Source organism: Chiloscyllium punctatum, chromosome 13, assembly GCF_047496795.1.
Source record: "Chiloscyllium punctatum isolate Juve2018m chromosome 13, sChiPun1.3, whole genome shotgun sequence".
Taxonomy (NCBI): domain Eukaryota; kingdom Metazoa; phylum Chordata; class Chondrichthyes; order Orectolobiformes; family Hemiscylliidae; genus Chiloscyllium; species Chiloscyllium punctatum.
The window spans coordinates 85,598,329-85,612,856 of record NC_092751.1 but is presented as its reverse complement, the minus strand read 5'-3'; the positions used below and the strand labels follow the sequence as shown (position 1 = coordinate 85,612,856).

The 14,528-nt window shown below is 42.1% G+C and overlaps 1 protein-coding gene across 1 annotated transcript; it reads right to left on the bottom strand.

Moving 5' to 3' along the window:
* Window positions 1–5,988: 5,988 nt before the first annotated feature.
* LOC140484590 (uncharacterized) lies at window positions 5,989–14,528 on the bottom strand. Its single transcript, XM_072583076.1, has 2 exons — window positions 13,908–14,528; window positions 5,989–9,801 (listed from the first exon to the last, which is right to left on the bottom strand). Exons 1-2 carry the CDS (start codon window positions 14,068–14,070, stop codon window positions 7,952–7,954), a joined length of 2,013 nt encoding a protein of 670 aa, XP_072439177.1. The 5' UTR covers window positions 14,071–14,528; the 3' UTR covers window positions 5,989–7,951.

The following is a 14,528-nucleotide window of genomic DNA, read 5'->3' as shown; positions in this document are numbered from 1 at the left end:
ATCGTGTGATTCCAAACATCCCTTCTTCATTCTCTTATTTATATAAATGACGGGTGTGCAGAGATCTTCATGTGACTCCATGTCACTATTGTCCCAGGATTAACCTGCTCTGTGTACAATAATAAAGGCCAAGCTAAACAGAGGGAAACAGATGCTTCTGGGTGGTCTGTTCCTCTGTGTGTATCTGTGCGTCAGCCAATCCTATGGTCAGTCAAATCAGTTGTTTCAGTAATAGGTTGACTGCCCATACACAAACAACAACATCAGTGACTAAGCATCATGTTCTAGAAAGTACTGTTTTGGGAAAACCAGTATGACTGAGAGAAACAAGACCCCTGTAACAAAGTGTAGCTTCTGCCAGCAAACTGATTTGAGCTACGATCATGCTATTTTTGGTTTTGGGTTTATCAGCTCCTTTTAAAAATGATGCCTTGGGTAGAATTACACCACTCTTATGAATATCTCTGCATGAATCATTTGAAGAACATGAAAAACAAGAATTTTCTTGAGAAAAGTGTCTTCTACTGTATCCTGAGGAGTACTCCTATTTGTCAGTCAATCTTTCTCAGTAAGATTCTATTAACCTCCCTACAACAAGCTTTAGATTAGTATCTCTGTGATTTCTCATGCCCATGCTGCTTAAATAATGGAGTAGGCCTTAAGACCATAAGAAATAGGGACAGGAGTGGGCCATTCAGCCCCTGACGCCTGCTTCATCATTCAATATGATCATGGCTCATTGAATATTCCTCACACCCACTTTCCTGCGACTTTCCCATAATCCTTGATTCCTGACTGCTCAAGAATCTATCTCAGCCTTAAATACACACAAGGACTCTGTCCCCATAGCTCTCTATGGCAAGGTGTTTACATTTGTACAATTTACATTTGCAATTTTACAATCCATCTGCAGAATTCCAAAATCAAAATAATTTTGGAAGACAATGACTGAATCAACTACATTTTCCTCACCCAAAGCCTCGTTTTACAAACATCAAGTCCTATAGATTAAGTTCTTCCTCTTTGCTTATTTTTATTTTCTCATAAATCTCTTCAAGATAGTAATTTTAACAGTCTGCCATTTCTTCATTTTCAGTTCAAATTTCAAATGTGTCCTCTTTCTCTTCATATTTGATACTTGAATATACATTTGAATATCTGTGATTCATTATCTGTGATTTGATACTGTTTCTGTGAAGATCCTGGGATACTTTATTCTGTTAAAGGAGCTACATAAATACAAGTTGATTTAATTTTTTGTCTTATGCTTGATATTCTTCAGAATTTTTTCTCACGATCTCACTTTTTCTTTTGTCCCTCTGCTATTGTTTATATCTTTCCCAGTTCCATCAGACCTCTGCTATTCTTTTAATTTGGTTAGGCCAGTTTTGGAATACTGTGTTCAATTCTGGTCTCTTTGCTATCGGATGTCGTGAAACTTGAAAGGGTTCAGAAAAGATTTACAAGGATGTTGCCAGGGTTGGAGGGTTTGAGCTACAGGGAGAGGCTGAATAGGTTGGGGCTGTTTTCCCTGGAGCGTCAGAGATTGAGGGGTGACCCCTTATTGAGGTTTATAAAATCATGAGGGGCGTGGATATGGTAGTCCAAACCTAGAGGGCAGAGGTTTAAGGTGAAAGGGGGACGATTTAAAAGGAACCTAAGGGACAACATTTTCACACAGAGGGTGGTGTGTGTGTGGAATGAACTGCCAGAGGAAGTAGTGTTCCTCATACAATTACAACATTTAGAAGGCATCTGGATGGATATAGAATAGGAATGGTTTAAAGGGATATGGGCCAAGTGCTGACAAATCGGACTAGATTAATTTAGGATATCTGGCCAGTATGAACAGGTTCGACTGAAGGGTCTGTTTCTGTGCTGCACATCTCTATGACTTTAATTTGTTTGTTCCTTCAGTTTTTTCCCTCCACTGAAGATGTTGCCTAATAGTAATTTTGCTCTTCAGGATTATGCACAGGATGTTGTTTTGTCTTAAATACATTTTTGAGCTCCTTTCACTGTTCATCTATCATTTTTCCTCCTACTGTGAACAATTTCTGACTTGTCCTTTTAAAGTCAGCCTTGCCTAAACTCAACATCTTGGTTTACCCTCTCAAAACCAAAACTGAATTCATTCATGAAATCATCACTTTAGCAGGGCTGAATTCTCGGTGACATCCACAGCTGGCAGATCCAGTTGGGTCTTGCAGTCACTTGGTGTGGTGGAGTCTGTTGGAAGCCCCAGGTAAAGGATGTGTGACCCCCAGGCTTTAGTATGAAATGCTAATGCATACATTATACAGTGTAATGGATTCAAATTCAATACCAAAGCTGGTAATCAGTAGTTCATTTATTGAAAATCACACCAAATATTTGCCGACACACAATATTAACACTAATAAGGATACGGCGATGTAAAAGCATTGTATCCAGTGGTCCCTAGTCAGAATGTATGATTAAGGTGGTACCCAGGCCATCTCAGGTTTTCTGACTATTTGATTGTTCTCTGACAGTTAGGCAAACCTTTAACTATTTGGGTCTTTGCAAGTTTCTCAGTACTGAGTTGAGGAGAGTTTGTTTATTACAGCCTGCTGACCAGATCCTCATATATTGGGTTGTTAATCATTCCATTCTCCCGATGATTATATAGATCCAAAGATATTTCTGATATAACAATTTCATAAAATCCCATGTTGATTCCTCTCCACAGAGTTAACACTAGTGCTGCAACCAATCTATAATACCTAGCTGTCTCAACATAATTCTGCTTCTATGATTAGTTTAAGATAACTTGACTGCCTCTAAGAATTAGTTGTCTGATCTCCATTTGTGCTTGATGATGTTAGTAACTTTTAGCAAAAAAAAAAGCTTGACTTCCAAGACTGGCAAAGTAAAATGTCAATTTTTCACCAAACCCAATATTTTTACAGATTTCCCACACTGGCTGACAGTAGACCATGACTTTGACCTCCTTCTCCATTTACTCAATTGCATGTGCTTTGGCATGACACATGTTTGATTCTAACTTAGAAACCCACCAGTAGACCCAACATGTAGAAGTTTGCCAACAATGTGATAAGCAGTGCCTACCTTTACAAGGTGCTTCTGAGAGGTTTCACTTCGAACAAAGGTGCTTGTAAAACTGGACAGTAAAACAAGAGTAATGTACCTGAGTTGAATTACAGCCTGTAATGCTTCCTCATCAAGTCCTCATGGATCTGCAGTCTGTTATGTTATGATTGATTAGTTATCAGGAGGATCCAAAACAGCTCTGGCTTGAACTAAGGGCAAGGGTCACACATACTCTGCTCGCGGATACTACTTCTGTATCTAGATAATCTCAGTGTAACGGTAGCTGCATTTTCATATAATCAATATAGGTTCATTGCTAGTGAGGCAGAGGAGGGTGGTTCATTGGTCAACATAGATTCCCATTTTTAAGAAATCATTCACAGGATGTGGGCATCACTACTGAGGCCCACCCAAGTTAAGAGTCAACCACATTGCTGTGGGTCTGGAGTCACATGTAGGCCAGACCAGATAAGAGTCCTTTTCTTTCCCCGAGGACATTAGCAAAACAGATGGGTTTTTTAAACAAAAATGACTGCATGGTCACCATTAGGCTAGCTTTTCATATCAGATTTTATTAAATGCAAAGTCCACCATTGTTGGGATTTGAACTCTGTCCTCAAGACACTAATCTGGGAGTTCTGGATTACTAGTCCAGTGACATGACCGCTACACCACCACCTCCACAAATGCAAGCATTTCCACAAACAAAAACATAACCTCATTCAACTTCATTTGGGCTACAGTAGCAGTAATGTCACTGGACAATGAATCCAGAGAATCAAAGTAATATTCTGTGGATACAGGTTCAAATCCCACTTTAGCAGATGGTGAATTCCATATTCAACAGAAATCTGCAGTTAAAACCGGGTATAATGACAGCTGTGTGACCATTGTCCTAAACAGCATCTGGTTCACAAATGGTCCACTATCCCTTGAAGGGAAGGAAATCTGTTCTCTGCACCTGGTCTGGTCTACATGTGACCCTTGGCAACAAATATGGACCCTATCAGTGACATTCACATTCCTTGAATGAATAAAAAAAATTAAATGTAATGTTGATATTTCACTATTCTACCTCATTCAAATAGTTCCGTGGTTAATGATAGTCAGTCAGAGCAATTCCATCTCACTATCTCACTGATTGTCCAGCAAATAGGGGTTAGACAGATTGGTTCCCCTGTCTGAGGAACTCAACCAAATGCTCTCTACCCGCCAAAAGTCTCCCCACTTCTAGTCTATGCAAGTGGGTAACTCCCTTCATCATATTCCTGATGAAGGGCTTTTGCCCAAAACCTCGATTTTCCTGCTCTTCAGATGCTGCCTGACTTGCTGCGCTTTTCCAGCACCACACTCTCGACTCAACTGCCATCATCAGTCTGGTCGACCGTTGGTAGTCAGAAAGCTTATTAATTCATCTTACTTTTGTTCACATGCTTCTTGGACAGTCAAGGTCCAATTTCCCTCATTGCTACTAAACATCACATTACTTTGGCAACATAGAGTCATAGAGATGTACAGCTTGGTCCAACTCATTCATGCCGACCGGATATCCTAAACTAATCTCGTGCCGTTTGCCAGCGCTGGGCCCATATCCCTCTAAACTTTTCCTATTCATATACACCAGATCCCTTTTAAAAGTTGTAATGATATCAGCCTCCACCATTTTCTCTGGTAGCTCATTCCATACAGACACCACCCTTTGCATGAAAAGGTTGTATAATTCGTGGAGTAATGGCTTTTTAAAATATTACTATAGTAACATTAATTGTTGTCTTATTGTTTTCCATGTTTTTCTCAACCAACTGGCCCTTGTGCAATCAATACTTTTTATTTGTAAAACTTAGGCATGTGGCTATTTAGGATTCACCCATATTGAATTGTAGCTCTCAAGATATTAATCCGTAGAATCATCTTGTCAGTACTTAAGCCAAGTTGATTAGTGGATGTGACTAAAAAAAATCCTTTTGAAGACTTCCGGGTCCCCTAGTTTGGGTTCCTGGCATATAAGCCTGTGTATGTTTGCAAAAACCCATCGATACTCTTGCAGTTCTTGCATAGTTTGTCCACATGGCATTAATATGATCTGCAGCCAAGGTATGCAAGCTATCATATCCTGCAAGACAGTGCCAGCAGCATGAATACTTGCCATCTACGTAAATCGTAATCATATGTTGTCATACTATCCCTATCACCTTTCCTAGTTTAGCTTGTTTAATTCCTTGTGAATTACACTGGTACTGCTAGTCTAAAGGGATATATCGACTACACCATCAGCTTCTCTGATTGGTCCTGGGCTAAAGAGTCGCAAGCTAAATAACCAGTCTCTGAGAAATGAAGAGCCTCTCCTCCTCCATTGTAATATCACATAAAAGTAGCAGTTCAATGGACTTTTTTTTTAGAAACCCCATTATTTCTAAAATAACAAACATTCTTATTTTTTCTATCCTCTTCCAAAGTTTGCTGTATTTTTTCAGTTTTTCTGTTTGACCTTAGATCTGTTACTTGTCCACTTTCACAGATCCCTGGTCATGATTGTGGTCACCAATGCCCCTTAGTAGCCCAATTTGTTCTTTAACTCATAAATATTTATGCTACGCTGTTTGTGGTCAAACGCATGTATAGGTTAATGCACTGCCTCTTGCAAATCCCCTTTACGCTCAATGTGTTCTGAATTTATCTTCCCATTTTGCTCCATAATTTTCTCTCTTACAGGATTTTCTGACTTAGTAGTTTATGTGTTACAAACTGTAAACTCTGAAGACATCAGTTAGACTTTCTTTAAGTCTTCAAGCAGAAATTTCTGGAAAAACTTAGCAGATTTGGCAGCATCTATGGAGAGAAATCAGAGATAATATTTCAGGTCCAGTGACCCTCCTTAGTTCTGAAGGGTCACTGGACCCGAAATGTTATCTCTGATTTTTCTCCACAGATGCAGCCAAATCTGCTGAGTTTATCCAGTGATTTCTGTTTTTGTTCCTTATTTCCAGCATCTGCAGTTCTTTCATTTCTTTTCTTTCAGTATTTCATTTTTTTGCTAACTGTCTCTTAATTACCCTGTTTTCTTTTTATCTGCCTGTCCCTTATATAACTGAGTTCTATTTTGTTCTATTACATCATTAGTGTTCTTCACTTTCACATTGCATACAAATCACTCACCCATATAAGGGTCATTTTGCCAATCTCTACCACCATTTTTGTATTTTGTATCTGTCTATCAACCCATTCTATGATCATTTTGCAACCGACATCATTCTCTACAATCTTAAAGATCAATCTTATCATTCAGTTGACCCTGCAAGTTTTTTTGCTTCAATTTATTTTATCATTCTTTCAGTAATTTAAGAATTTTGTTTTGATTTTTTTGTCATAGTTTTCCATTATTTGATGCTGTGAATGTGAACTTTCAGACGATATTTGACAAGTAATCTTTAATAGACCTTTAGCAAAATTAAAATGCAAGGGATTAATAAGACAGTGACAATATGGAAATAAAATTGGCTAAGGAAATGTAAGCACAGTGGTGGTGTATGATTGTATTTGATGCTGGAGGAGAAGGCTCAGTGGTTAATATTAGAATCCAGTAGTCTTTTTGATGATATATATTAGTGGCCTGGACTTGGTTAAACGAAGCATGAATTCAACATTTGCAGATGACATGAAACTTGGGAATGGAGTAAAAATGAGGAGGATAGTTATAGACTTGAGGACATAGATAGATGAATATGGAGAGAGAAATAGAGTTGACATTACGAATCCAGGGACCCCTTGCCAGTTCTGATAAAGGGTCACTAGACTTGAAACATTAACCCCTGTTTATTCGTTCACAGATGTTGCCAGACCTGTTAATTTTCTCCACAACCTTCTATTTTTTGCTTCAGATCTCCAGTATCTGCAATTCTTGATTTTATCTAAGCTGAAAAGGAAATTGGATCGAGGTGTTCAATTTCATGAATGGTTATGATGGGGTACAAACGGAGAAACAGTTTCCAATGGCAGAAGGGTCAGTAACTAGGGGTACAGGGTATAAGATGATTGACAAAAGAACCAGAGAGGATATGACTGAACCATTTGTTAGATAGTAAATTGCTGTGATCTTAAATACATTGCCTGAAAGTATTGGGATGCAGATCCGGTAGTGACATGAAAAAAAATTATACTTAAAGAGGAAAGAATTACAAGGCCATGGGGAAATTGCAATCTAGTGAAACAAATTAGATAGCTCTACCAAAGAGCCAGTACAGGCACATTGGTCTGAATCTCCCTCTTTGGTGCTGTTTCATTATAATTCTGAGTCTATAGGGGTACCATTTACAAGATGACCATCTCAACCTGGAAACTAATATCAATCATCTAGCTGTCTTGCCTCAGTTTTCATCATTACCTTTGGTTCACTGTTACACTTTCAATTAATTAACTGGTTCACCTCACCACATATTTGACAAGGATCACAAATTTGTCAAAAGTTAATATTCTTCAATGCAGCAAAAACAAGACGGTTAAAAGCATAATGCAAAACATGTCATTTTGTCCCCATCACCGATACTGTTACAATCATTTTACCATTGTCTTTATCCTCCCCTACCTGAGCACCCTGTGTTTGCACCCACACATGTATTGGTAGCTTATAATCTACTGGAAAAATTGTCTTACATTTTCTGATGTCCCTACCCTCTCCACAGCTTCTTATTTAGCTACCCTGTTAAATATTTTTAAAGAATAGTTAGTGTATTATAAATAAACATTTACTAAATAATGAGTTTTGACATTTATGGGTCAACACTAAATTAAGGGAAAAGCCAGAACTGTTTTTATGTCTTGGGAATACCGCTGGAACATCCAACAATTATGTGATGTACACTTTTCCAGTGGGTAAAGCTATTCAGTCTATTGCAGCACTGGAACGCACACAGCATGTTGGATGCCTTAAAGTAGACATCATATTCCTAAAACCTGGCAAGTGTCTTTTCTCTTTCACTCGGTGTTCCATCACACGTGTTCCATCATCATGAACATCCAACTGCTTCACCGTCTTTTCAGCTGTTGACATCTTGTCCCTTTCATGTTGTTCTATCTGAATTTCCAGATGTTTCTGGATTGCCAGCCCAAGGACCTCAGGATCAACAGAGGCTCCATAGACTTCCCACGTCATCCCTTTGTCATCCCATTTCACTTCCCGGACTGGAGATTCCTGGATTAGCTGATTCTCTTCAAGGTTAACCTCTGGGAACATATGAACTAGGCAACTGTCAGTTGGAGACAGGGGGCTAGTGCCTACTGACCTGCAGTCAACTGCCAAGGAGGTCTGTACTCCTGCATCTTTATGTTCCAGTTGATGATGGTATCGAAGGGTCAGGTCAGTTGTCATAGTCCACATGTCTTGTGTTCTCACATGCGCATCATTATTTGGACTGCTTGGCAATAAAGGGGGAGTAAACTTTTCAAGTTCCACTTTATTCCTATCGAAAGTGTTGTGAGAATTCCTGTCAGTTGCAGCATGGACCACTTCATTTTCCAGTGTTCCGTGGCATTTCAGAAGATGTCTTGCATCCAACCCTGATTCACTCACTGAAGACACCAACCTTGGGAATGCCAGAATCCCCGAAACTGGCAGTGGATGACAACATGCATCGACAACAGTTCCTCTTCCAGATTCACTGACGGAACTGACTAGTCTAGGAAAGAGATGAATAGCAGGGATTGGCAGTGAATGACAATAAGCAGGAGTAGTGTCTTGAATCGTCAAACCAGACATCAAGTGGCTTTGGTGTCCTGTACATGTTTGATTACCCATTAAACTATTTTGATGTGTGGCAACTCCTTCCCGATATGTAATGTTACTCTGACCCGAGGAAATTGTCTCATTTTCTGTCACATTATTGCCTTGATAATGTTTACCAGACTCCTGGTCAACCTTGACACTTGGGCAATTGGGAGAGTTCTGTGAAAACATGAAACGGCCCTGATGCATGGGACTGCATAGGTCATTCACTATACTATTGGCTTGGAACTCTGCAACAGTTGTATTTTCCCTGTCATTTTCTTGATGCCCAACGTCGACCTCACTCTCTGATATATTGATCACAATTTTCTGGTTACATTCTTTCGATGTCATTTCACCTGGAGAAGGTATACCATAGTCTCTGCCTGACACAGGAGCCTGGTATGCACCAGCAGTCTTACTATGCACAGTATCAGCCAGATAACAGCTCTCCCTGTAATCACAAATGATGTCTGAGCAACTTCTGTGCATCACCTTGGCTTGCAATTTTCCCAGGTTTGAGTCTGCACCTAACATTGCGTCTGCTTCCCTTCTCGTGGAGAAGTTCGTGCTTCTGTGGCTGTTGCTGTGAATTTTCAAGTTTTCCTGGAGTACTGGGAGGTCGGCAGCACGATCAGCATCAGGGATGGTTCCCATTTGGAAGCAGCGACATAAGGGGATCACAGTGAAATTATTTTGTGGTGTGAAACAATTCGGGTGATAAGGGCACCACATATCGGTTTCACCTGAGCTCAATGGAGAGACAAAGCCACTGAGGGTCTTCCTTAGCTCCTGTTTAATTGTTGGCCTTTCTTCTATGCTGTCCCTTCTGGGGAATAGGGTGGCAGACGAACTTTTTGAAAGTGGGAAACAATCTGGTTCCAGAGAGTTATGACACGTTGTGTCTTGGGTTTCCTGGAAGGAATATTCAGATAGCCTTCGACTGTAGGTAGCCATTCTAAAATGAGACTCTGTGGGAATGAGAACCAATATTAAAAAAAGGAACAATAAGTCAAGGGTATATATATATATATCATTCATCACCACCTCCCCCCACCCCAGCCTCCCACCTGTCCAGAAGCAAAAGTCACACTGGAGTACACCTTTACAGAATCAAAAGTTACAGCATACATGTGGACTATCATTTTGCACTGCCCAACAGAATAATCCCACTGTCCAGCTGCTGTAGATTATGCCACTTCAGTTGCATATCCAGATACGTTTTAAATGTTCAAAGGGCTTCTGCCTCTGTCACCCTTTTAGGCAGCGAGTTCCAGAATCCTACCATCTTCTGGGTGAAAATGTTTACCTTCAAATTCTTTTTAAACCTTCTACTTCATACACCAAATTGAGACCCCATGGTGATAGCCCTCCCAAAAGGTGAATATGGCTTTCCCCTCTACCCTCTCTTGACTCCTCATTATTTTATACACTTCAATTTGGTCTCTAATTCTGGCTCCAGCTTCATGCTTCGGTGTCTTCACAACATTTTTGGTTGAACTCTGCATAAGCAGTTACAATCACTCTTGTCCTTTCTTTCTTCCCTTCAAAAACCGAGGGCTAAAGTAGCCAATTGCACTGTACCCTACTCCCATTTCAGCTCAAACAAATCCAACACAGACCCAAGACTTAACCTGAGGTCATGATGTTCAAATGCTTGAATTTCAGTGTTTCATTTTGTTGTCAAAGTCATGAATTTAGGGTGATAATTGTAGGATTTACAGTTAGGGAATATTTAAGATGAGGAAAGACAGTGCTATCAAACAGAGAACCCTACAATCTCTGCCACACAGTCTCCTCCTGCTTCTTAAATAGCTCAAATGTTTTGATTTATATTGAACTACCTGGACCCCCGTCTCATAAATATGAAAGGCCTTTGTCCGAAAATTGCCCTTAACTGCTTTAACATGTTATTATGGACCAGGTCAGACGCCCTCAATACATGAAAAAAGGTAGCCCAGAACCTAACTATTTTTATTCTTCGCGGCAAATGTTTAGATCAGATTACCTACAGTGTAGAAACAGGCCATTTGGCCCACCAAGTCCACACCGACCCTCCGATGAGTAACCCACCCAGACCCATTCCCCTACATTTACCCATGAGTAGGTGTTCAGGTCCACTGTATCCTGAAGGTGGCAATGCAGGTTGAGAGAGCGGTCAAGAAGGCATACAGCATGCTTTCCTTCATTGAGTCAAGGGCAGAACCCCCCCACCGATCCCCACCTTCCACCCCACCAACCTCCGTGTACATTGCATCATCCTCTGTCATTTCCGCCACCTACAAATGGACCCCACCACCAGAGGTATATTTCCCTCCCCACCCCTATCTGCTTTCCACAAAGACCATTCCCTCCGCAACTCCCTCGTCAGGTCCGTGCCCCCTATCATCCCACTTTCCCCTCCCGACACCTTCCCCTGCCACTGCAGCAATGGCAACACCTGTGCCCACACCTCCCCCCCTCACCTCTGTCCATGGTCCCAAAGGAGCTTTCCACATCCACCAAAGTTTATCCTGCACTTCCACATTTCTTTTTCTATATCCTCTACATGTACAGTCTCCTCTACATTGGGGAGACACGACGTCTACTCACAAAGTGCTTCAGAGAACATCTCTGGGACACCTGCACCAACCAACCCCATTGCCCCATGGACAAACACTTCAACTCCCCCTCCCACTCCATCAAGGACACGCAGGTCCTGGGCCTCCTCCATCGCTACTTCCTAACCATGTGACATCTGGAGGAAGAACGCCTCATATTCTGCCTCGGGACCCTCCAATCCCATGGCATCAATGTGGATTTCACCAGTTTTCTCATTCCACCTCCCTCACCTTACCCCAGTTCCAACCTTCCAACTCAGCACCACCCTCATGACCTGTCCTCCCTGACCATCTTCCTTCTACCCTATCCGCTTCACCCTCCCCTCAGACCTATCACCATTTCCCCAACCTCCATCTACCTATCGCACTCTCAGCTACCTTTCCCCCACACCCCACCCCACCCCACCCCCCTCCCATTTATCTCACCACTCCCTCGGCTCACAGCCTCATCCTGATGAAGGGCTTTTGCCCTGAAATGTTGACTCTCCCACTCCTCGGATGCTGCCTGACCTGTTGTGTTTTTCCAGCACCACACTCTCAACTCTGATCTCCAGCATCTGCAATCCTCATTTTCTCCTTTTAAGTACAAGAGCTGGCAGGTCATGTTACAGTTGTATAGGACTTTGGTTCAGCCACATTTGGAATACTGCGTATAGTTCTTGTCGCCACATTACCAAAAGGATGTGGATGTTTTGGAAAGGGTGCAGAGAAGGTTCACCAGAATGTTACCTGGTATGGAGAGCGCTAGCAATAAAGAGAGGATGAGTAAATTAGGATTAACTAATGAAAGATGGAGGTTGGAGGGGTGGGGGACCTGATTGAGGTCTACAAAATCATGAGAGGTATAGACAGGGTGGATAACAAGAAGCTTTTTCCCAGAGTGGGGGACTCAGTTATGAAGGGTCATGAGTCCAAGGTGAGAGGGGAAAAATTTAAGGGAGATATGTGTGGGAAGTTCTTTACACAGAGGGTGATGGGTGGCTGGAACGCATTGCCAGTGAAAGTGGTAGCAAGATAGCATCATTTCAAATGTATCTGGACAGATACATGAATGGGCAGCCAGCAGAGGGATACAGATCCTTAGGAAATAGGCGACAGGTTTAGATAGAGGATCTGGATCGGTGCAGATCTGGAGGCCGAAGGGCATGTTCCTGAGCTGTAACGACACTATGGCCAATTTAGCATGGCCAATCCACCTAGCCTGCACATCTTTGGATTGTGGGAGGAAACTGGAGCACCTGCAGGAAACCCTCACAAACATGGGGAGAATGTGCAAACTCCACAGAGACAATCACCCCAGGCTGGAATCGAGCCCAGGTCCCTGGTATTGTGAGGCAGCACTGTGTCACCCTGCCACTCCATGTTGGTGCATACCTGCATAATATATGTATTAGTATGGTGTATGCCAGTATGGTGTACTTGTGTGATCATCAGTTATGTATCAGTACAATGTGGTTTGTTGGAATGGCATGCGTTAGTGTAGTGGTACGCATCAGTGTTAGTCCGTATGGGGTGTGTGTGTCTCTCTGGTGGCATTCTTAGTAAGGTTTTTTTTGTAAAAAAAATGGAATGTGCCTGAAAACAAGTAATGTCTGTTCTGGACTCAGAGCACGGTGGACGAGGAAAGAGAACTAAATGAGGAGTGAGTCAGTGTCTGTGAAATACAAAAAGAAATTGGGGCAGAAAATAGAATACAGTCAATAGGGCTGAGACAAGGAACAAATCACAACGACAAGCAGTGACATGATAGAGTGAGGGGGTCACAATGAGGAAGAGGCAATAATACGAGGCCAGTATTGAAGCTGAACAGGGATATTCGGAGCTGGAAGCGGAGGCTCCTGAGTCACACGCCCAGGCTCAGGGAAGGGGGAAGGGATCAGGGATAGGCAGCAACAGATTCATTCAGAGAGATTACATTTCCTGACGGCCGGGGATATCGCTTTCTACAAAAGCAGCCTCTGATCTAATCCGCCCGGTCCTTGTGAAAAAGCAAGATGAGCTCTTGATTCCGTCTGTGCACAGCCATTGAAAGAGGCGTTGCCGACCAAACAAAACCGAGGACCTAGTCCGAGGGGTTTTTGTCTTTAAACAATACAAGAAAAGCTGAACATACCATCGAGATGATCGATTTGAGAGAGCAACAGGCCGCATACCTGCTGATAACATTCCCGCTCACAACACACACACACACCTCGCCTCTCAACAAGCTGCCGCTCAGGTCAAAACAAACATTAATTATTGTGATTATTTATATTGTCACAGGGCGAAAAACTGGGGGAGGTAACCGTTCCTGTGGAGTATTTAAAAAAAATATTTTGCCTTTCGGCGGTTCCTAACGCCACTGACTGCCTCTCGGAATAAATAATAACAATAATGAGAATTTTTAAAAAAATAGTCAAAGAAACAGCAGACCGGCAGCCACCTCGTGCGTTGTTGAAGAAATCTCTTGAGGAGCTTTTTGCCAGTCATCAACTCACCGTTTCTGGAGCCGGGTGGGGAGGGCGATCCGGAATACCTACAAGTCTTCAGAAGCCTTGGAATGATTATTGTTTGTGTGATCCCTCCCCGCCTACACAGTATTCTAGAAATGAGAAGTTTCTGAAAGGACAGCAGCTTCTCGAATCCCTCCACACGTTGCATGCAGGCGAAATGAAGAGAGAGAGAGAGAGGGAGACAGAGAGAGAATAAATAAATCTCCTTCTCATCCGATTAAGGTAGTGCCTTCGCCGTCTGGCAGGAGCTTCCCGCAATCGGGTGCACTGGCTCTTGATTTCATTTCATTTTCACTCAGAAGTGATTGGAGCCAGTCGGTCCCCAATTTCTCCCCTTGCCATTCTTCGCAGTCCACCTCCCACTGTCTCGCGTGTGTCTGCCCCTTTGGATCGGCCTCCCTCTGCCTTCAGAACTGTTATTTCCCACCTGGGGGAAAAGAAAACGCTTGCTGTGAAATGGCTGCTGGAGATGTTGCTGCGACTTTGGGAAGAGATAATTGGGAATTCTCGGCGTGTGACTGCTGCGGTATTATTTTGTTGTGGTCATTTAAAAAAAAAAATCCCTACTTTACTGGCCATTCAAAACTAGTTTGTGCGCGTTTATGT

What these genes read in the sequence shown, in the direction of transcription:
- LOC140484590 (XM_072583076.1), bottom strand. Translation starts at nt 14,070, where the DNA reads ATGCAACGTGTGGAGGGATTCGAGAAGCTGCTGTCCTTTCAGAAACTT. An exon ending in CCCACCCGGCTCCAGAAACG is followed by an intron (nt 9,802 to 13,907) that starts GTGAGTTGATGA and finishes TCATTCCCACAG; the next exon opens with AGTCTCATTTTAGAATGGCT.